Source organism: Perognathus longimembris, chromosome 4 (genome assembly GCF_023159225.1).
Source record: "Perognathus longimembris pacificus isolate PPM17 chromosome 4, ASM2315922v1, whole genome shotgun sequence".
In the NCBI taxonomy this organism is placed as follows: domain Eukaryota; kingdom Metazoa; phylum Chordata; class Mammalia; order Rodentia; family Heteromyidae; genus Perognathus; species Perognathus longimembris.
In genome coordinates, this window is record NC_063164.1 from 53,484,104 (window position 1) to 53,507,094 (window position 22,991).

The window sequence follows — 22,991 nt, forward strand, 5'->3', positions numbered from 1 at the left end:
CAGGATAAAAAAATTAACAAGGGTTGGGAATGTGGCTTAGTGGTAGAGTGCTTGCTTAGCATGCACGAAGCCCTGGGTTCTATTATTCAGTACCACATACACAGAAAAAGCCAGAAGTGGCTCTGTGACTCAAGTGGTAGAGTGCTAACCTTGAGCAAAAAAGAAGCTCAGAGTCAGTGCCCAGGATGAGTTCAAGCCCAGGACTGGCAAAAAAAAAAATAAAAAAAAAATTAACAGGCAGGGTGATAACTTCTTCATATAATTCTATGACCTTACCTAAAAAATGTTAAATTATTGTTTCATTTTACTGAAGCTTAAACTATATTTTTTGTTCTGTTTATACAGATCCATCCTTTTTCAATCCTTCCTATTCTTCTTCCATTCAGCATCTTGAACTATGATCCACCTCAAAGAGATGAATTTTTTGGAACATGCATTCGGTGCATTGATTCTAACTTAGGTAGGTATATTCAGGGCAAGTGATCTGGCACTGGGCAGGTATTTGTGTCTCAAAAAAATGTTTTTAAATAGTGTTTTACTAAAACTTGAAAAAATATAATAATAATAATATATATATATTTTTAGCACCTGGGTGGAAGAGGCAGGAAGATTGTGAGTTTGAGGCCAGTATGGACAATAAAATGAGTTCATAGACAAAACCAGGTTGTCTCAAGACAACAAGAAGAAAATAAATAGTCCTTTTTATGTTGTCTTTAGCAGAAGATAACAGAGGAAGAAAATTACTTTTCATCCTAGAATGAAAAGTCTTGAATTGACTTTGACCTCTAAGGAGTAGGACTTTGTGAGAATTCTCAGACCCAAACTGCCTACTTGTCTATATCATGATGTGGAAGTGTTACAAGTGAGATGTCTGGCCCAGAGGTTCTTCTTGCCTTTTCAGTCAACATTCACCATCACTTCTGTCCAATCAGGTATTATTCCAGGCACTGGACATACAGGAGACAGAAACCAGATAGATTACTACTGAATTTTGTGGTATGTAGACCACACTGGCCTTGAAGTCATCATCTGCTTGCCTGCCTTCACCTCCTGAGTATTGGGATTACAGGCATGTGCCACTATGCCTGGCTATTAGGCTACCATTGTTGAGTTTACTTTCTATAGGAGGGATACTGGCATAAACAATAAAGTACTCTGTAAGGTCAAGCAGTTCAAAGTACTTTAGAATATTACTTCAGGGTAAATGTGTAGGATGGAGCATGGAGAAGTAGGATGGGTTCAGGCCAGTGACTGTTGAGGAATTCAAGTACTGCTTCATTGTGTTGTCATTATGGGCTGAGTGAAGTGAAGGAGTGAGTCATATTGTTAGAATGGAAAAAGTATACTAGGACTAAGGAATGGCAATACCAGATGCCTTGAGGTGAGAGCATCTTTGAGAAACAGCAGATTCTGTGTCAGGCATGGAGGAAGTAGGTTGAACCTAGGAGGAGTTGTTGGAGAGATAACCAGAGACTCATTTCCTGGGAACTTTTTGCTGTGCATGGAAAGCAAGTCATCTTCAAGCAACAGATGCTGACATTTCATGTTCAGGGTTAGGTTCTAGTCTTCATATTAGGGTATAGTTGTATAGACCTATAGACTAGCACTGGATAAGCTTGTGGAAGACCAGTATCATACAGTAGTTAAATCAGTATCAGGTTAAAGAACTTTGTTGTACTTTTGTGGGATTTCTTAGCCAGATAGTGTATAATGTTTAATACTACTGTACCTGCAAACAGACAAGAAAAATAGGCTAGGATATCATCATGCACATGCCTGTGCATCTATACATTTTAGTAATGTACCTATTTTTAGTAAAAGACTTGAAGCAGACCTACTGTACTGTTGGGTTGTTCAGTTGGTTGTTAACCAGAAGGAATGAAAGTCCATCTCCCTTCCCCTTAAAGATGTACTTAGAGGCTTACAAATTAGAATTTTTATTTTTTGCCAGTCCTGGGGCTTGGACTCAGGGCCTGAGCACTGTCCCTGGCTTCTTTATGCTCAAGGCTAACACTCTACCTATTGAGCCACAGCGCCACTTCTGGCTTTTTCTGTTCATGTGGTGCTGAGGAATCGAACCCAGGGCTTCATGTATGCAAGGCAAGCACTCTACCACCAGGCCATATTCTCAACCCCAAATTAGATTTTTTTTAAACTGAAAAATATGAGAATATTTAAAAAATAGCTTTTATTTTATGACTTATAGAAAGCTTGAAAATTTCTTGTTAGGAGGACTGAACTCAAGTGCAAATTCTCTACCACTTATGCCTCTCAGCCATGAAAAATTATTAGAGACTTTTTTTTTTTTGACAATTTTGGGGCTTGAACTCAGGGCCTGAGCACTGTCCCTGGCTTCCTTTTGCTCAAGGCTTAGCACTCTGTCACTTGAGCCACAGCACCCCTTCTGGCTTTTTCTATATATGTGGTGTTGAGGAATTGAACCCAGGGCTTTCATGTATACGAGGCAAGCACCCTACCACTAGGCCATATTCCAAGCCCCTTACTAGAGTCTTTTTGAAGTAAAATTTACACTAACCTAATGGAATAATGATTGTCTTTTTTTTTTCTTTTTGGTTTTTGTTGGGGCTTGAATTCAGAGCCTGGGCCCTGTCTCTGAGCTCTTTTGCTCAAGGCTAATGCTCTACCACTTTGAGCCACAGTGGCACTTAAAATTTTCTGGTGGTTAATTGGAGATAAGAATCTCACAGACTTTTCTGCCTGGGTTTGGCTTTGAACCACAATCCTCAGTTCTCAGCCTCCTGAGTAGCTAGAATTACAGCCACTGGTGCCCAGCTTAAAGGCTAGCTTTGATAGAATAGTTTTGCTAATGGAAGTGATTACTATTAACTGCATGTACCTTGCGATCTTTATTAAATAAATAACAAAAATCCAAAATCTAGCATGGTGGTTTACACCTGTATACTCTCAACTACTTGGGGGGAAAATTGAAGTTGAAGATCATCCTGGGCTAAAATTTCATGGGACTCCATCTCAACCAATAACTAGGCATGTTGATGTAAGCTTGTCATCCCTGCTGATCAGGAGGTCTAAATAGGAGGATTGCATCCTGGCTGGCTTCGCAAAACCACGCAGCCCTATTTTTTTAAATTAAATTTTATTGACAAGGTGTTGTACAAAGGGGGTACAGTTACATAATAAGGCAGTGAATACATTTGTTATATCTTACACCCTTATTTTTCTTTCCCTTCCCTAGATCAGATAGGCATATATACAATATCTAGTGTACAAAAAATCATATACAGTAACCACGTAGGGTTATTTGAAAAATAATTTAAACCAAAAGAGCTGGCTAGAAGTTTAAGTGGTAGAGTCTAGAAAGCTGTGTTCAAATCCTAGTGCCTTCCCAAAAGGGAAGATTTAATGTTGTCTTTTCTGACTTTGGTAAGACTATTCATGCCAATAGGCCATTTTGTTGCCTTTTTCTTCCACATCAGAAATGTGTCTTGGATGTGGCAAATCAGGAAAATCACTTCAGGCATGAGTTATCAGTAATGCTGCTAGGTGACAGGTTATCAGGAAAGTATTAAGTGGGACCTGGACTTCAAATATGAGTACTTAGTCTGGAGTCCTGAGATTTCCATAGAGCAACAAAAGGCACTAGAGCTGGGCTTACTGAGTGAAATCCCATACTCTGTGACATGAGGCAAGTCATTTAACCTCCCTATATGTATTTATAAAGCAAGTATAATACCTGTTCCTACTGTGCAGAGAAATGAGTTTAAAGCCAGGCAGTAGTGGCTCGTACCTATAATCCTAGCTACTAAAGGGGCGGAGATCTGAGATCTTGGTTTGAAGCCAGCACAGGAAGAGAAGTCTGTGAAATTCTAATTGCTGATTAACTAGCAAAAAAGTGGTACGTGGTGGTGTGGTTCGTGGCAGAGTGTGTGAGGCTCTGAGTTCAAGCCCCGATACTGGCATACACAAAAAGGAGATTGAAATGAGCAGGTGTGTTTATTGGTATTGCTTGCAATGGTACCTCCCACTCTGAGCACTATTATGCTATCACCAGTCACTGATGTGACGATCACTTCTACTTTTATATCACTGTCCTTTGGTTTCAGATTCTTTCTTTTCTTTTTTTGGACAACGTTACCTTTTCCCTCACTGCACTTTTTTTTTTTTTTTTTTTTTTGGTGCCAGCTTTGGGGCTTGAACTTAGGGCCAAGTCCTCTTTTTTTTTTTTTTTTTTTTTTCTTTTTGCCAGTCCTGGGGCTTGGACTCAGGGCCTGAGCACTGTCCCTGGCTTCTTTTTGCTCAAGGCTAGCACTCTGCCACTTGAGCCACAGCGCCATGTCTGGCCTTATCTATATATGTGGTGCTGATGAATCAAATCCAGGGCTTCATGTATACGAGGCAAGCACTCTTGCCTCTAGGCCATATTCCCAGCCCCAAGATAGTTTTAAAATCTTTTAATAGAAAAATTGGGAGAGAGTGAGGGAAGGGGTGACATCGTCCAAAAAGAAATTTACTCTTTACCTGACTTATATAACTGTAACCTTACAATAACAATAAAAATTAAAAAAACACTTTTAATATCAATAGCAATATTGGTTATCAAACATTCGAATGACAGTTTGGATTTACAGAAATCAATCCACTCAGATCATCAGCATTCAGATCTATAAACACAGTGCTTGTGCCTTTTCTTCAGTCTCTATTTTCCTCCTTTTCCCACTAAAATTAGTCACTTAGCTACTATTCTTATTTGAACACTGTCAATTCTTGGTTTTTATCATTCTTTAAAAAATAAAAAAAACTGACTTGATCGAATGACATAATGATGTTTGTAAAATATCTATGCATTATAATTTTTTTATAATTTTGTTTTTTAGGCACATTGGATCCTCTTGTGTTAGTATTTCTTGGTTTCAACTTGGCTACTCTTCAATATTTTCCAGAAAATCTGCTGAAGACAATTTTTAATATCAAATTTTTAGCCAGATTAGATTCTCAACTTGAAAGTAGGTATTTCCATTTTACTTTTTAAAGTTTATTACTTGTATTTTATATCCAAGTTTCAGTTCTCCCTATCTTAAGGACTTAAGCGCTAGTGACTTTTTTCCCCAGTCCTGGGGCTTGAACTCAGGCCCTGAGCTTCTTTCTTTTGCTCAAGACCAGTGCTCTATCACTTGAGCCACAGCTCCACTTCGGTTTTTTTTTTTTTTGTTTGTTTTTTGTTTTTTGTAATTTATTGGAGATAAGAGGCTTATGGATTTCCCTACCTGGGCTAGCTTTGAATGGTGATCCTCAGATCTCAGCCTCTTGGGTAGCTAGGACTACAGATTGAGCCACTGGTGTCTGCTGTAACTTTTTTTTTTCCTAACAGTGTATCATGGTTGACTAGAGGAATATAATTTAGTGGTAGAGCACTTGTCTCTCATATATATATATATATATATATATATACACATATATATATACATACATACACACATATACATATATATCACACACATATATACATATATATCAGCACTGTTTTGTTTTTGTTTTTTTGCTGATAGTAGAGCTTGAGCTCAGGAGTCACCCTCCTTTCATGCTTAACTTGTTTGCTCATGGTCTACACTCTACTACATGAGCCATGCCTCCAGCCTAGCTTTTTGTTGGTTATTTGGAGGGGAGCTTTGTGAATTTCTTCCCTGTCTGGCTTTGAAACTCAATCTCCCAGGCATCAGCTTCCTGAGTAGCTAGGATTATAGGCATGAGCCACCTAGTGCCTAGCCCAGAACTGCTTTTTTAAAATTGTTTTCAATAATTTTTGTAGAAAATTTGGAAAACACATAAAAGTGTAAAATAGAAAACTAAGTTGGATATGATAGTTCATTCTTCTAATGCTAGCACTTAGGAGATAGATGTAGGAGAATCATGAATTCAAGGCCAGTTTTGGCTACTTAGTGAATTTCAAGATAATCTGGGGGACCTTGTCAAAAAAAGTATAATTTTATACCAAGTAAAACTACTACTTTTAATGTTTTCTGTTTTCTTCCCTTTTTTTTTTTTTCTTTTAGTGTTAGGGATTGAGCCTGGGGCTTCTTGTATCCTAAGCATGTTCTATTCCACTGATCTCTACTCCAGGCCTTGGAATATTTTCCTGTTTCTCCTGCTCTCAAGTATATGTTTCTATATCAGTGTATTTTAAAATAAAATAGATTGTATACACACACTGTGTGTGTGTGTGTGTGTGTGTGTGTGTGTGTGTGTGTGTGTGTGTGTCTGTATCCTGGGGCTTGAAACCAGGGCCTGGGCACTGTCCCTGGCTTCATTTTTCTCAAGGCTAGTGCTCCACCACTTGAGCCATGGTGCCACTTCCGTCTTTTTTTGTTTATGTGGTGCTGAGGAATTGAACCCAGGGCTTCATGCATGCTGGGCAAGCACTCTACCGCTAAGCCGCATTCCTAGCCCCTGAATAATTATTATACATGGATCATTGTTTCTTTAGGATAAATTCCTAAATATGGAATATTAGAGCAGTGAAAGTTCTTGTTAGCTTTTGTTTTTTGTCTGTATAGGGTTTGAACTCAAGATCTTATGCTTGCTAGGCAGGTGCTTTGCTCCCTGAGCCATGTTCTTAGTTTTATTGGTACTTTTTAAAAAAATGTAGTAGTTTTACATTCATAATTGATAAAAATAATGTAAAAGTTGGTTTTAATTATGCTACTGAATGTGTTAATTTCAAAATGTAAAGCATTTGTGTATTTGTGAAGTGATTTTTAATACGAGTATGAAAATATCAGTCCAAAGTGGGGATAAGTGGTGCAAACAATGTTGTCTTTGCTAGTTTTAAGTTACTGAAATCCGATATTTTATTTTTAATTTCAGTTTTACCTTCATCTCTACGGACAAGAGTCCAGTTTCGTCTAATGGAGTTAAATAGAGCAGTCTGCCTGGAGTGCCCTGAGTTTGAAATTCCATGGTTTCATGAACGTTTTTGTCAACAACAGTTTAATAAAGGTTTGAGTTTTCTTTTAGTAAGAAAGAGAAGTTTAGTTTTAAAGTAAATTTACATTGCACTGTAGAATTAGAATGATCATCATTCTAATGTAAATTGCTAAATAATACATTGTTCTTTATCATTAAACCTAAGTATGTCACACAGGGTCTCCCAGAGATCCATGCCCTGTTGAATTTTTTAGATAGGATTTGTGTTACAGGAATTCCTTCCTTCTTCTTTCCTTCCTTCCTTCCTTCCTTCCTTCCTTCCTTCCTTCCTTCCTTCCTTCCTTCCTTCCTTCCTTCCTTCCTTCCTCCCTTCCTTCCTCCCTTCCTTCCTCCCTTCCTCCTTCCTTCCCTCCCTCCCCCTCTCTCCCTCCCTCCCCCTCTCTCCCTCCCTTCCTCCCTTCCTCCCTCCTTTTTCTCTCTCTCTTTTTAATAATTACTTATTTATTGTCAAAATGATGTACAGAGGGGTTACAATTTCATATGTAAGGCAGTGGGTACATTTCTCTCTCTCTTTCTGAGACCTAGGTTTGCTATGACCAGGCTGTCCCTCCTATCTGGGTACCCACTTGCTGGGATTAGTTCCCCAGCTGGAATTCCTTAGTTAGCATATTAAACCTCTTTTTTTGAGAGCAAGTACTTATCTTTTGTTAAATTTAGTGTCTTACATATGGTATTACACTGAAACATGAGTGGGAATTAGCAATCTTCATGTTTCAGTTTGTAGAATTAGAATGATCATCATTCTAAAAACCAGTTCAGTAGATTAATTATTTCTACTTTCTTTAAGATATTGGCAATATGAGTTCAGCACAACAAGAGATTTACAGAATGTTAGCAGACATATTAGGAGGAGTCAATTGCGTGAAAGCTTCCAATCTTTCTCCTTACTACTACACAGTTGGTAAGTTGTTAGTAGATAATTGATTGCTTTCAGAGGACCAGACTGACTTGAATAGAATCATCTAATCAATTGAATTTTAAAAAGAGAAGTTTAAAATTTATTTCAAAAATTGCTATAAAATTTCCAAACAGACAAAACTAGAGCAATATACTGTTTTCTTTTACGCTAGTACCAATACATATTCATTGTATGTGGAAAATACAGGAGAGAAAAGAGAAGACAAAAGCATAGAAAATAACATGTCTTAAATACATGTAATTAGTACTTAAGTAGGGTTATTAAATCCCAGTCCCATCAGAATTGCAATTCATATGTGCTAATTCTCATTGTCATTCTTATGTGAAAGTACATATAAATCTTTAAAATTAAGATTTAATTGGTTCATTTGTGTACAGGAATATAGTATAATTGCAACAACATACATTTTTTTTTAACTGTATTTTTTTGTGTTTTTTTTTTTTCTTTTTTGGTACTGGGGATCGAACCCAGGACGTTGCACTTGCTAGGCAAGTGCTTTGCCACTGAGCTACATCCCAGCCCACATACATTTCTTAATTATGGTTAGTTGACTAGTTGTGATTAAGACCTGTAGATCAGGGCTGGGAATATGGCCTAGTGGCAAGAGTGCTTGCCTCGCATACATGAAGCCCTGGGTTCAATTCCTCAGCACCACATATAAAGAAAAAGCCAGAAGTGGTGCTGTGACTCAGGTGGCAGAGTGCTAGTCTTGAGCAAAAAGAAGCCAGGGACAGTGCTCAGGCCCAGGCCCTGAGTTCAAGGCCCAGGACTGGCAAAAAAAAAAAAAAGACCTGTGGATCAGGTCCTGGGTGTAAGTCATGTTAGGATGCTTGCTTAGTATATTCAACATATTGGGTTTAATCTAGGAAAAATAAAATAAAAACAGCAGCAGCAACAAAAATCTATAGGTCAGAAGCATTGTTTACGTTATTAAAAACCAAAAACACACTTAGGGTTAGAGGGAAGATCAGTGGTAGAGTGCTTGCTTAGCATGTGCAAAATCCAGATTTCTATCCCTAGTCTGCCGTCAGCAGGTTGTTTGTGGTACAAGCCCTGTGTCTGCTTCCCATGTGGCATTTTGAAGGTTGTCTCCTTGTGTGGCAGAGGGGAAAGGGAGGCCTAGTGTGTTCTCCTCAACCTTTTTTTTGTAAGGTTGCTAATGCTAGTATTAGGAAGGCCCCACCTTTTACAACTGGCACACTGGTGATTAAGATTCAATATGTGAATTTAGGGAGGAAGCATTCAGGTCATAGCACTTGAAACTTTAAGATTTTGTGATTTTTTTGGGGGGGGGGGGAGGTGGGGAGTCCTGGGCTTGAACTCAGGGCCTGGACACTGTTCCTGAGCCTCTTTGTGCTCAAGGCTAGCGCTCTTCCACTTGAGTCATAGTGGCCCTTCTGGCTTTTTCTTAGTAGTTTATTTGAGATAAGAGTCTCATAGACTTTCCTGCTCCAGCTGGCGTTGAACTGTGATGCTCAGATCAACTCTTCCTTGCTTTTTTTTGTTGTTGTTGGTGGTGGTGGTGGTCATGGGGCTTGAACTCTGGGCCTGGGAACTCTCCCTGAGCTCTTCAGCTCAAGGCTAGCACTCTACCACTTGAGCCACAGTGCCACTTCTGGAGATGAGTCTTACAAACTTTCCTGCCTGGGCTGGCTTTGAACTGCCATCCTCAGATCTCAGCCTCATGGGTAGTTAGGATTACAAGCGTGAGCCACCGAGCCACCAGCATCTGGAATATTTTGTGACTATTTTGTACATGGACAAATATATTTATTGAACATAATTTTTAATGTCTGAAGGATTGTGCTATGACTTAACTATATACAAAGACATCATAATTAAACCCATTAAATTGTATGAAAAGGGAGGAGGAGGGAGGAATATAAACAAAGGGATGAACTTGTACTCATGTATGGAATTATTACAATGAGATGCCCTTGCATTCTAATATGTGGTAGTTAAGAAATTAAATTTTAAAGCCCCACAGAATAGAACCAACTTACTATTGCAACTAATTTTGTTAGTTTATGTACAATATATACATGCTTAAACCTTTACTTTCAATAGTTTTAGCTTCCTCCAACTGATACCAAGATATAAAGATACTAAAGTCAGACTTTTTTTGGAAACAGTCTCACAGTGTAGACTAAGCTAACCCAAACTGGAGACCTCGGCTTCCCAAGTGCTACAATTCAAGCTATGTGCTACTACACCTAGCTTAAAATAATTTCTGTTCTTTTTTGGGTGCTAGTCTTGGGGCTTGAACTCAGAGCCTGGGTGCTATCCCTGAGCTTTTGCTTTACCACTTTGAGCCACAGCTCTGTTTCCGCCTGGCTAAAATAATTTTTTAGTGCAATTTGGAATAGTATAGTTCTTTTCATATATTATTTATTAATGCTCATTCGTAGATTTTACTGAGTGATTTTCAAAGACAGGTATTGTGGACCAGATCTTATAAAATAAGTTGAGTAACTAAGGAGGTTTATCTTTTTTAAATGTCTTAAAATTTTTGTCTTAAAATTTTTTCTATAAGAATGTATTAATTGGGGTTAGGAATGTGGCTTAGTGGTAGAGTGCTTGCCCAGCATGCATGAAGCCCTGGGTTTGATTCCTCAGCACCACATAAACAGAAAAAGCCAGAAGTGGCGCAGTAGCTCAAGAGGTAGAGTTCTGGCCTTGAGCAAAAAGAGGCTCAGGGACAGTGCTCAGGCCCTGAGTCCCAAGCCCCAGGATTAGCAAAAGAAAAAAAACAACAACAAAAAACCAATGTATTGTCTAAGCACTGGTGGTTCACTCCTGTAATCCTAGCTGCTCAGGAGGCTGAGATCTGAGGATCACACACAGTTTAAAGCCAGCCTGAGGCTGGGAATATGGCCTAGTGGCAAGAGAGCCTGCCTCGTATACATGAAGCCCTGGGTTCAATTCCCCAGTACCACATATATGGAAAACGGCCAGAAGTGGCGCTGTGGCTCAAGTGGCAGAGTGTTAGCCTTGAGCAAAAAAGGAAGCCAGGGACAGTGCTCAGGCCCTGAGTTCAAGGCCCAGGACTGGCAAAAAAAAAAAAAAAAAAGCCAGCCTGAGCAGGAAAGTCCGTCAGACTAATTTCCAATTAACCACCAGAAAACACGAAGTGGAGCTACGGCTCAAAGTGGTGAGCACTAGCCTTGAGCAAAAGAGCTGGGGAACAGCGCCCAGGTCCTATGTTCAAGCCCCATGACCACCACCACCAACAAAAAGAATGTATCGATTTACATGATTAATTTCTATACTTCTTTAAGATTTTGAGTGTTTCCTGGATAAAAGAAAAAGACCTCTTCCTTATGGAAACTGTAATATAACAGTGGGGAAACTACCAGGCATGTATTCGGAACCAAGTACCCAAAGAGTTGGATCATTGCTTCCCCTGGGAGCTGAAAGGTAATTGATTTCTTATATTCAGATTTTATTTAACTATTAAATCAGGCATTTGGTTATGTATGACCTTTATTATCAAGGACCAGTGGGTATGGTTGCACCTTCTCCTCATATAGCTCATGTAGTCTTCTTGTGTATCTCAGCCTTCCCTTTGCCTCCTCTCTCATTATCCTACCTCCACCTGTCCAAAGCCTAGCAGCCTCTCTATCGGAAGTCCTCACTTGCTTGTCCTCAACTGGAAGGAAATCCTGTTGGTTTCCTTTGTGCTTCCAAAATTCTACCTTCAGACAGCACTTAGTCACCTCCTATTCTGTATTAGTTTTGTACCTCATGTTCCCAGTTAGACTTAATGCTTTGTTGCTTTATCTCAATGTGTAAATCCCTTATATAGAGAACACATAAGTATGTTTTTGGACAAAGAAACAGATGAAAGTAGGGAGATAGTTCACTATAATTTGTTTTAAATGAATAGGTGTGATTGCTATTTTCTTAAGTAGAAAATAATTTATATGTTTGCCTTTTTTCTTTTTAGCTTATAAAGATGCATTCTTAACCAGGTGCATGGCTCAAGCTCATATTCCTAGTTACTTGGGAGGCAGAGATGGGGGGGTAGTAGATTGATAGCCTGGGCATAAAAGTTCCTGAGATTTCGGGCTGGGGATATGGCCTAGTGGCAAGAGTGCCTGCCTCATATACATGAGGCCCTGGGTTCGATTCCCCAGCACCACATATACAGAAAATGGCCAGAAGTGGCGCTGTGGCTCAAGTGGCAAAATGCTAGCCTTGAGCAAAAAGCCAGGGACAGTGCTCAGGCCCTGAGTCCAAGCCCCAGGACTGGCCAAAAAAAAAAAAAAAGTTCCTGAGATTCCATCTCAATCAGTGTCTGGGCATGGTGACATATTCCAGTTCTCCAGTTACAAGAGAAGCACAATGGCTGGGTGGAGTGGTGCACACTTTTCATCCCTAGCAACCCAGGGAAGCACAGATAATAGTATCATAGCCCAGGAATGATCATGGGCAAGAAGCAAGGAAATAATCAATACAAAGAGGGACTGCAGGTGTGGCTCAAGTGGTAGAATTACCTGCCTGACACGCATGAGGCTCTAAGTTAAATCTCCATACCTTCCCCCAACAACAACAACAACAACAACAAAAAGAAATGAAAAAGGTTCATTCTTGTTCTTGAAAGGCTTGTCATTATACATTTTCTCCTTTTTCTTTTAGAAGTAAATGCTTATTTTTGTCTTATTTAGGATTGCTTTTGAATTTTTGGATTCAAGAGCTTTTTGTAGAAATCTCCCTCACTTAAAAGGAAAGTCTGCTATGAAAAAACGACATCTGGAAATTTTGGGCTACCACGTCATTCAGGTATGAAATATGTAACTCAGCCTTTAGAAAACCCAACAGTCAGGTGCAGTGGTACAGGCCTGTAATCATAGCGCTGGGGGGCTGAGACAAGAGGAACGCAAATTTGAAGCCAGCCTGGGCTACACTGTAAGACTGTCTCAAAAAAGAAAATAAGAAACCAGACAAGGACAGTCATGGTGTCTCATTCCTTCCTATAATTCCAGATTCTGAAAAGATAGAGATCAGATAGATCATAGTTCGAGACCAAGCTGGGCAAAACGTTAAAGACTCTCCTATCTCAATAAGTGGCAGTATCTCAGCTTCTCGGAAAGCCATAGGCAGGAGGATTGCAGTCTGCGATCTTTCCGGGGCAAAATCCTAAGACCCTACTCAAATAAACAACTAAAACAGAAAGGGCTGGAGGCATGGCTCAGGTGGTAGAGCAGTTGCCTCGTAATCATGAGGCTAAATTAAAAACCCCAATATGGCAAAAAACCAAACCAAAACAATACAACCAAACAGAAAGCCCAGACATTGACTATACATTTTGCTTCAACTTGAAGGTTTCAGAATTGCCACTTTTATGTTAAAAAGAGCTACTTTAAAGTACCTCTGAAACAAATACCTTTTTGTTCTTAGTAAAATAAGAAAAAAAATCCTCATTTCTTTTATTGTCTTTGGAAAAACCTGCTGGAGTTGTAGGAGGAAAAGGCTAATGTGAATGTGGAAGGATATGTGGGAAATGTCCACTGCTGGTACTGTAGAGATGAAGGAGGAGGCAAAGAAAAAGCTCTTCAGACAATGCCAGGAAGGCAGACAGACTTGCTTTGGCTTCCACTAATGTGCAAAGGCTGTGCTTCTGTAAACTCATTTCTTAGGGGTCCCACAGATTTACTTTAAAATACTAGGTCTTCCCTGTTTTTGTTTGTTTGTTTTGTTCCTTGGCTGTTTTTTGTAGCTGCTTTAAAACTTTGATTCAAACTACATTACTTATTTTACAGATCCCTTATTTTGAATGGAACTCTATGGCAATGTCCCAAAAGGATGCCCGGATAAAATACCTGAGAGAACATGTATTTGGAACAGACAAATCATGATTGTATTTATTAATTAAAATGATTTATGGTATGTCATGTTTGCATTTTTTAAATGACTAGACTCAATTTTTTTTTTTTTTTTTTTTTTTGCCAGTCCTGGGCCTTGGACTCAGGGCCTGAGCACTGTCCCTGGCTTCTTTTGCTCAAGGCTAGCACTCTGTCACTTGAGCCACAGCGCCACTTCTGGCTGTTTTCTGTATATGTGGTGCTGGGGAATCGAACCCAGGGCCTCATGTATACGAGGCAAGCTCTCTTGCCACTAGGCCATATCCCCAGCCCCTAGACTCAATTTTTTAAAAATTTTTATTATCAAACTGATGTACAGAGTGGTTACAGTTTTATACATTAGGCATTGGATACATTTCTTGTACTGTTTGTTACCTCGTCCCTCATTCCCCTTTCCCTTTCCCCCCCATGAATTGTTCAGTTCATTTAGACTCAATTAAAAAGTGATTGATGCACATACTCTGTGAGATGTGAACATGCCTGGTGTGTTTGAGAACACCACCGATCCATTGTGGCTGGAGCAGAACAAGTGGGTGGTGCGGCAGGAGTATAATAAAAAGTAAGGGGTGTGCTGCTTACTCTGAAGGTGGTAGGGTTTTAAGCAAGGAATGACAACTCACATTTGAAGTCCACCAATCTGGCTACCCTATTGAGTTAACTTCAGTGGAGCACATGAAAGCAAGAAGTGAAGGGTAGCTATTTAAAGGACATGTTAATAATCCTGAATGGTATCTTGAAGATAGTAGTAGCAGTGGAGGTGATAAGGAGGAGTCAGATTTATAAATGAATTTTGAAATTACAGAATTTTCTCATTGATAGAGATAAGGTATAAGAAAAACAAGTCAGGAATAATTCTAAAGTTTTGCTCTGAGCAACTGAAAGACATCACTGTCGTTAAATGGGATAGGGATGCCTATGGGAAGAGCAATATGAGAGATGGCCTGGGGTCTAAGAGGATCGTGAGCTCTTGATGCTTTTTAAGCAACTAAGTACAAATAAAAATGATTCAGTATTTGAGTTTGGAGGTCAGGGAAAAGCCCAGGCTCCAGACATAAATCTGAAAGTTGTCATTGGTATCTAATGCCACAGACTGGAAGAAACCACTTAAGGTATGAATAAAGAATAGGGCGAGTGTAGGAGATATCTTTGGACTATGCTGTTGGGCACTCTAAGATTAAAAGGTCAGGAAAGAAGTTGGGTACTAGGGGATCACACCTCTAATCCTAATTACTTGAGACATGGGATGCCAGCTCAGGCAGAAGAGTTCATGAGCAGCCCCCCTTTGCCCCTATCTCAATCCATAGCTGGGTGCAGTGGTGTGTGCCTATCATCATGTGAAAGATCTGATTGAGAAGGTTGTAGTTCCAGGACAGCCAGAAGTGGCGCTGTAGCTCAAGAGGTAGAGTGCTAGCCTTGAGCAAAAAGAAGCCAGGGACAGTGCTCAGGCCGAGTCCAAGCCTCAGGACTGGCAAAAAACAAAACAAAACAATCAAGAAGTGAGCAATTATATCAGTTACTGCTGATAGGTCAGGTAAGTTGAGGTCTGGGAAATGCCTACTAAATTTAGCAATAAGAAGACTGGGGATGTGGCTTGTAGAGTTATACCCCTACCTCCACTCCAGCAGAAGAAAAAGAGCAGAAGAAAAGCAACAAGAAAATAATCAGTAGCCTGAAAAGAAATGCTAGCTGTGAAAGCCTGTTTTCAGAAGAGAGGAGGAGGCATGAATTTTCTTTTGGAAGCAAAGAAATGGGGTGGTATCTTGAATGGGCCAATCTTGACTTAGTCTAATCCTTCAGTGTTAAAGGAATTATTTTCTTTGTCATACGACACATTCCTAATAAAATAGTTACCATGAATCAACTGTGTTGGTGTAATTCCACCTCCATCTTTTAACAGTGATAATATTTGTGCCCTTTGAGAAGCTACAGTGAAAGGAACTACCCTCAGGCCATCTGTGCTGTGATATGCAGGGTGGGTAGGTGGAGGAAGGACATCTGAAACTTAGCTGTCTTTTGCATCCTCTAAATTGTAAATGAACTTTGTTCCACAGTTGGTAGCCAGAGTGCCTTCTATCATAAGCATAGCTTAAAAGCTATATGTGTTCTTGCCTGGTGCTGGCTGCTCACACCTGTAATCCTAGCTACTCAGTACTCAGGAGGCTAAGATTTAAGGATCATGGTTCAAAGCCAGCCTGGGCAGAAAAGTCTGTGAGACTCTTATCTCCAATTAACTACAAAAAAAAAAAAAAGCCAGAAGTGGAGCTGTGGCTCAAGTGATAGAGTGCTAGCCTTGAGCAAAAAAGCTCAGGGATAGTGCCCAGGCCCTGAGTTCAAGACCCTGGACTGGCACAAAAAAATTAACTTGTAGCAAGTTGATGTCAGCTGAACCTTAGCTTTTGGCACATGGAAAAATAAATTCACAGAATTTTTAGCCCTAAAGGATGTTACAATCCAACTATCAAAAAAGGAATGTTAGTTAATTTGGCCTGAAATAACAATACTATGGATTGTGTGGTGTGAGCAAGAGGTACTTACTTTCACAGTTCTGGGGGTTGAAAAGGCCCAGATCAGGGTGCTGGTAGATTCTGTGTCTGGCTCTTGTCTGTGTCAGCCCTCTTGTATCCTTACACAGAGGTGGCTGCAGAGCTGCCTGGGGCCCTTGTGACTTCATGAATCCCACAGCTCTCCCCCCACAACCTCTGAAGTATATGTTTAAAATATCCAGTGGCTTTGCCTCGTCCTGAGTCCTGATAATTGACTTTTACACAAGGGAACCCCATAAAACCTTGTGCGAAAAATAGAATCAGAATATTAAGAATGCAAAAGACATCTCCTTCTAACCACCCTTCCCCTTAAATTCCCTCATGATATTCACTTATGTTGGAAGATACACAAAATCCTAAATGTCCAGTTATCCATTACCTGAATATTATTCATTTCTCAAGCAAATGTCACTAAAACCTTGAGTAAGTTAAACTGTGGGACTATGTAGCTTTTAGAATAAAATAATTATACTGATATTTATAAATTGTCTCGGATATAAATAATGGACATAAATTTTCATGTACTATAAGTGTTTGGAAACCTTGATTAAATGACCCTGGCATGTCTTACACTTACTGTTACATATAGTCTAATGTCTCACTAAATTTCTTACTCTCCGGTAGGCCTGCTTGACTGAAATGGTTTTCTTGAGAGCTTGTTTGGAAGTTTTAGTGGGGAAGTGTAGCTACTTGTATACACTTGACTGAAGAAGTGGGGTGGGTAGGGGGAGGCTGCCCTCTTAAACCAAGCATGCGGCTCACCTGGAGTAGTCGGAGAGGGAAGAAGACATTTGCTATTTGCCTAGCTAGCCGCCAATGGGAGACAGATGTCTCAGCCACATGCTCCTCTCATCCTAACATGCATATATGTACACACACATAATGTGATTTTTTTTTTTTTTTTGCCAGTCCTGGGCCTTGGACTCAGGGCCTAAGCACTGTCCCTGGCTTCTTCCCGCTCAAGGCTGGCACTCTGCCACTTGAGCCACAGCGCCACTTCTGGCCGTTTTCTGTATATGTGGTGCTGGGGAATCGAACCTAGGGCCTCGGGTATCCGAGGCAGGCACTCTTGCCACTAGGCTATATCCCCAGCCCCCATAATGTGATTTTTAGTGTATAGTCAGAACATTTTTATCACTTCCCCCCTACCACACCCAAAGAAACACTAAGAATGTCGGGCTCGAGTCGCCTCTCCCGGAGTGGGGATCAAGGCTCAGCTAGGTTTCTCGCCACCCCCTTTTCTCGTCCTCTCTCCTGGTCACGCGGCCAGCAGATAGCCAGGATGGGGCGGAGGGGTCAGTACTGACCTCACGTGGGCACGGCCTAATGAGAACGCTTGCCCACCTCCTTACCGATAAAGAAAGCCAGGCGTAAGCCAGTCTCGGAGAAGCTTCCAGAGCAATCTGATTTATTAAGGCGGGTATAAAGGGAAATGATAGCGAGAGAAGGCGATTGGCCAGGATGCCGATAGGCTGAGAGCTATCACATGACCCCCTTGAACTAACGTCACTCGAAAGCGCGGAGCCAGGGCGAGACAGGGAGGCACCTGGGCTAGTGAGAGAGTTTGGGGCTGGGTGCAAAGCCGGTTCTTCTGGTTCTGGACCCAGAGAACCGTAGCCTGCTTCTGCATTCCTCTAGGGCTTGGGGGAAGGGCGTCAAGTCCCCCGTCAAGTCCAAAGGCTGGATCCCAACATAAGAAGAATTTCATTTCTATCTAGGTTAGTATTCTCTCCCAAAAGCAATCTCCTGATTGATTGTTAAGTCCTTTTTGTAACCCCTTTCTGGGGCTTGAACTCAGGGCCTGGTAACTGTCCTTGCAGTTTTTTGCTCAAGGCTAGAACTCTACAACTTGAGCCACAGTTCCTCTTGTGGCTTTTTTTGGGGGGTGGGGGTGGGGGTAGTTTATTGGAGATAAGATTATCATGGGCTTTCCTGCTTGGGCTGCCTTTGAACCTAGATCCTCAGATCTCAGTCTTTTGAGTAGCTAGGATTACAGGTGTGAACCACCTATCATCAATTTCTCTATTGTTCACCCTTTCAAGTCTTCCCCCTCTACCACCACCCTCCAGAGACAGGTATGTAGTCCAAGCTAGTCCAAAATCATGATCCTCTGCCTCAGCTTCTCGACTGCTGGGACTACATTTGTGTGCCACCATTAACAGTCTATAGACATCACTTGCTATTGTTTCCTCCTAACAATTTAACTGTTGAACTTGCATATAAGTTAACTATCTTTGGGATTTGTTGTTGTGTATTTGTGGTACAGCTGATGTTTTCTCCCCTCCCTTCCTCCTTTCTTTTCTTCTCCCTCCTTCTCTGCATTCTTCTCTTCCTTCCTCCCCCTTCTTCTTTGTTCTTTCTCCCTCTTTTCCTTCTCTTTCCTTTTTTTTTGGGGTGGGGGGGCGGAAAGGGGTCTGGGACCAGGACTCCAACTTCATACCTGACACTTTTACTCATTGGCTGGTCCTCTACTGAGTCATGCCTCCAACTGACCTTCCTTTTTTTTTTGTGCCATTCCTGGGGCTTGAACTCAGGGCCTGAGCACTGTCCCTGGCTTCTTTTTGCTCAAAGCTAGCACTCTACCACTTGAGCCACAGTGCAACTTCCGGCTTTTTCTATATATGTGTTGCTGAGGAATCGAACCCAGGACTTCATGTATTCGAGGCGAGCACTTTACTACTCAACTAGGCCATATTCCCAGCCCCTGTCCTTCCTTGATCAGTATTTTCAATATTCAGTAATCAGAACGGTTTCCAAATTTATAAAAACCAAAATTTTGCTGAATATATATTTCTACGTTTATTTTATTCATTTTCCAGCTTCAATACATTCTGATCATCTAGGATATTTGGAAAATAATCCTAATACTTGGGCTCTATCACAGACCAATTAAATCAGAATTTCTAGGGATAGGGACTGGGCTTTAACGGATTCCTTATTTATGATAGAGAAAGCTACATACATATTTATTTATTTATACATATACATATATTATATATATATATATTTTTTGTTTTTGTCAGCTGTGGGCTTGAACTGAGTGCCTGGGTACTCTCCCTAAGTTTTTTGCTCAAGGTTAGTGCTCTACCACTTTGAGCCACAGCACACTTCTAGCTTTCTGCTGGCTTAGTTGGAGATAAGAGTTTCACAGACTTGTCCTGTCCAGGCTGGCTTCGAGCCATGATCCTCAGATCTCGGCCTCATGAGTATTTAGGATTATAGGCATGAGCCACCAGCACTGGGCTCACACATGTAGCTGCTTAATGTAGCTTCTGGATGACTAATCAAGAAATGCTCTAAATGAGCCCCAAATCAGGTTTGTCAGAAAATACTGTGTAAAGTTAGAAGTCAAATAGTGAGCATGAGAGCTACATGTGACCCTTACATGGATGTGTGGCTAGGAGAATGTGATGATTAGCTCATGATTCATGAAGAGTTGTTTGATGGTTATAGACAGAGTCAACATACTATGAACACTAAGAAGAAATGTCTGAAGAACCTTACATCCCAGAAAATGGAATCATACAGTCACTTTAAAAAATTTTTATCTTGTGTTGGCAAGGATGAGACAGCGTTGTCCACAGTGATCTTGAATACATGTGCTCAAGCAGGCCTCCTACCTCAGCCTCTTGAGTAGCTGGAAGTACAGGCACTTGGCCCTCATACCTGGTCTAGTCATCTTTCTTGCTATCAGAAATTTGCAATAGGTAGCCTCTTTATGAAAAGTGTGGTTGAAATTTAGATGATTATATCTTTCTTCACAGCCTACTGGATCCCAGAAATGTAAAGAATCAATGTATTTCATAATGGTGCTCTCCAACCCCACTACAGAAGCTGTACCAAATAGCCTGAGGACTACAATTTACTGGCTTTAAAAAAATTAAAAGTTAAATATGCTGGTGTTGCAAGAAGAATGGAGAAAAAAGAAAGGCCACTTGGGTTTGACTACTTTTACTTGAGACTTTCTCTTTCAAATGAAACTTATTACATTCCTTAAATATTATTTCCAAATCAGCTCATGGCATGTCATTAATGCACAGGATTCCTGTCAAAGCTTGAAGCATGAGGAAAGGTTTTTGATATGTGAGACATTTTTAAAAACACAGATCTACGCATTTCATTTATAATAGAAAAACAAGTTGTAAAAGTACCTTAACAATACAAAGGGTTAATAATTCAAATTGAGGAAACTCTTTTACATTTTGAGTGAGCTGGAACAACAAATAATTTGTTGAAATAAACATTTTAAATTTTGTACAAAAAATGGTCCTAAACTCAAGTTACATTGAAGAGCCAATGGCAGACGTATTGATTCACTCTAGGCTTCTTAGATAATAGCATGGAAGAATTTCTACATTAATCTTTATACAGGTTTTAAAAACTTAAAACTCCATTATCAAAAACAAAAAACACCTCAATCTATTGTAATTTGTCACCTTATTTATAGTTTAGACAGTTTGAAGAGATTTAAACGTGTTGCCAGGCAACTAGCTCCTGAAGCATAACGAATTTCCTTCAACATCCCAGCCCATTCTTTTTTATCATCTTCATACCTGTTGGAGGAAAACAAAAAATGAAACAACAAAAAACCCAAAACAGTAAGCAGCTTTTGAATAAACAGTTCTAGAGGTTTCCCTGTGTTCTACATACAAATGTGGATCTTTAAAAAAAAAAAATTCCTATGGGCTCTTACCTAGAGGAGGAAATGGCACATGTCTGCTAGAAAAATTCCTTTCAAAATATGCACTCTCTGAACAAATTCATACCTGAACTATGGCCCAGTGTTGAAACTGGATGCCTAGCAGTCCAGCCTTCTCTGGGGATCAACTGTCCAGAGTAAACAGACAACTAGGCAGTTAATCATTCGTCTTTGGGCTGATGAAGAGAGTTAGTCTCAGAGTCAATGTAAAAAGACTTCCTTATGAGGAAGAATTGGGGGGCTGGGAGAGTGGCTTAGTGGTAGAATGCTTGCCTAGCATGCATGAAGCCCTGGGTTCAATTCTTCAGTACTACATAAACAGAAAAAGCTGGAAGTGGCGCTGTGGCTCATGTTGTAGAGCACTAGCCTTGAGCAAAAGAAGCTCAGAAACAGTGCCCAAGCCATGAGTTCAAGGCCCAGAACTGGCAAAGAGAGAGGGCGGAGGAGAAACTAGGGGAAAGCAGGGACTATAGTGCCCTTAATTATGATTTCAGTTGTCCTCATGCTGGTGCACAGTGTGGCACCTGATGCATAGTGGTCACTTCATGAACATGTGTTCTGCTGCTCTGTAGTTTTGGAGACCTCCTCTCAGGCTCTGTACTTCAGGTAAGAACTGATCATCTTTTCTGAGTAGTCAATATCATAAAGGTACAGACAACATGAATTCCCCTGACGTGTGTCTGACATGTGCCCTTGGCCTGGTACATGGAATGTTCTATGAGAAGCTCTTAAACACTGCCTTTCACTCCCTCAGCATTTAGTTCACAACTGGTGCTCTTATCATTTGAGCCTTGCCTCCAGTTTTGGCTTTTTACTTGTTAATTGGAGATAAGAGTTCTATAGATTTGTCTACCTAAGCTGGCTTTTTGTACCTTGATCTTCAGATCTCAGTTTCCTGAGATCTAGAATTTTAGATATGAGCTACTGGCACCTGGCCAAAATGCAGATTCTGATTAGTGGATATGAGGTGTCACTTGGGATTTTGCATTTTTGAAGCAATTCTTGCTGTGTTGCCTGGTATTTCAGGCTGGATCTTGCTATGTAGCCCACACTGGCTTCAAACTAAATCTTCCTGTGACTATTTCTCAAGGACTGAGATTACAGGTGTATACTACAATGTCCAGATGGGATCTACTTTGTGTGTGTGTACGTATGTGTATGTGTGTGTATATGTATGTGTGCATGTGTGTATGCTGGTCCTAGGATTTGAAAATTGGGCCTGACACTGTCCCTGAGTTTTTTTGTTCAAGACTAGCACTCTACAACTTGCAACACAGCTCCACTTCTGGCTTTTTGGTAGCTAACTGAACATAGTCTCACAGACTTTCCTCCTCAGGCTGGCTTTGAATCGCTATTGGTGTGAGCCAATGGCACATGGGCATAGGGATTCTACTCTTTTTTTTTTTTTTTTTTTTTGGTCAGTCATGGGGCTTGAACTCTAGGCCTGTGTGCTGTCCCTGAGCTCTTCAGCTCAAGGCTAGTGCTCTACCACTTGAGCCACAGTACCACTTCCAGTTTTCTGGTGGTTAATTGGAGCTAAGAGTCTGACAGACTTCCTGCCTGGGCTGGTTTTGAACTGTGACCCTCAGATCTCAGCTCCTGAATAGCTAGGATTACATGACTGAGCCATCAATGCCCGGCTAGAATTCTACTTTTATAGCAGTACCTAGATGCCAGAGATGCTGTGTAGCAAGGCCTCAGATAAACTAATAGTAGCCAAGTAAATGGACTGAGTGGCGGCGTGCAAGTGGCAACTGGCTTTTAAGCTGACAGGAGAAAGCGTGGGTATGACAGTTTCTGTTAAGTGTGCAGCATAACTCACGGAGGCTCATGGTGGGCAGCTGAGTGCTACCTCATATAAGTTAGATAAGTAATCACAGAGCTTGGCCTTGGAAACACCAGGGTCCACAGGCAGACACCTGTAGTGTCCCCATGGTACCATACCCTGCTGAAGACTATAAGGCTATATAACACAAACTTATGCTCCTGACACAGCGGGATGTATC

The 22,991-nt window shown here is 40.6% G+C and overlaps 2 protein-coding genes across 3 annotated transcripts in view; one reads left to right on the plus strand and one right to left on the minus strand.

Moving 5' to 3' along the window:
- The window catches only part of Fastkd1 (FAST kinase domains 1), a 30,836-nt gene extending 17,031 nt beyond the window's left edge, over positions 1-13,805 (plus strand). The window contains exons 9-15 of the mRNA XM_048345277.1: positions 346-460; positions 4,854-4,982; positions 6,841-6,972; positions 7,748-7,861; positions 11,158-11,296; positions 12,547-12,661; positions 13,642-13,805. Of these exons, the coding sequence (XP_048201234.1) occupies positions 346-460; positions 4,854-4,982; positions 6,841-6,972; positions 7,748-7,861; positions 11,158-11,296; positions 12,547-12,661; positions 13,642-13,737 (840 nt within the window). The 3' untranslated portion in view covers positions 13,738-13,805. The remainder of the gene's footprint in view (positions 1-345; positions 461-4,853; positions 4,983-6,840; positions 6,973-7,747; positions 7,862-11,157; positions 11,297-12,546; positions 12,662-13,641) is intronic.
- Positions 13,806-20,221: 6,416 nt separating this feature from the next.
- Positions 20,222-22,991, minus strand: part of Bbs5 (Bardet-Biedl syndrome 5) — a 44,055-nt gene continuing 41,285 nt past the window's right edge. For both annotated transcript variants that reach the window (XM_048345282.1, XM_048345281.1), the window contains one exon: positions 20,222-20,839. In XM_048345282.1, coding sequence (XP_048201239.1) covers positions 20,728-20,839 — 112 coding nt within the window. In that variant the 3' untranslated portion in view covers positions 20,222-20,727. The remainder of the gene's footprint in view (positions 20,840-22,991) is intronic.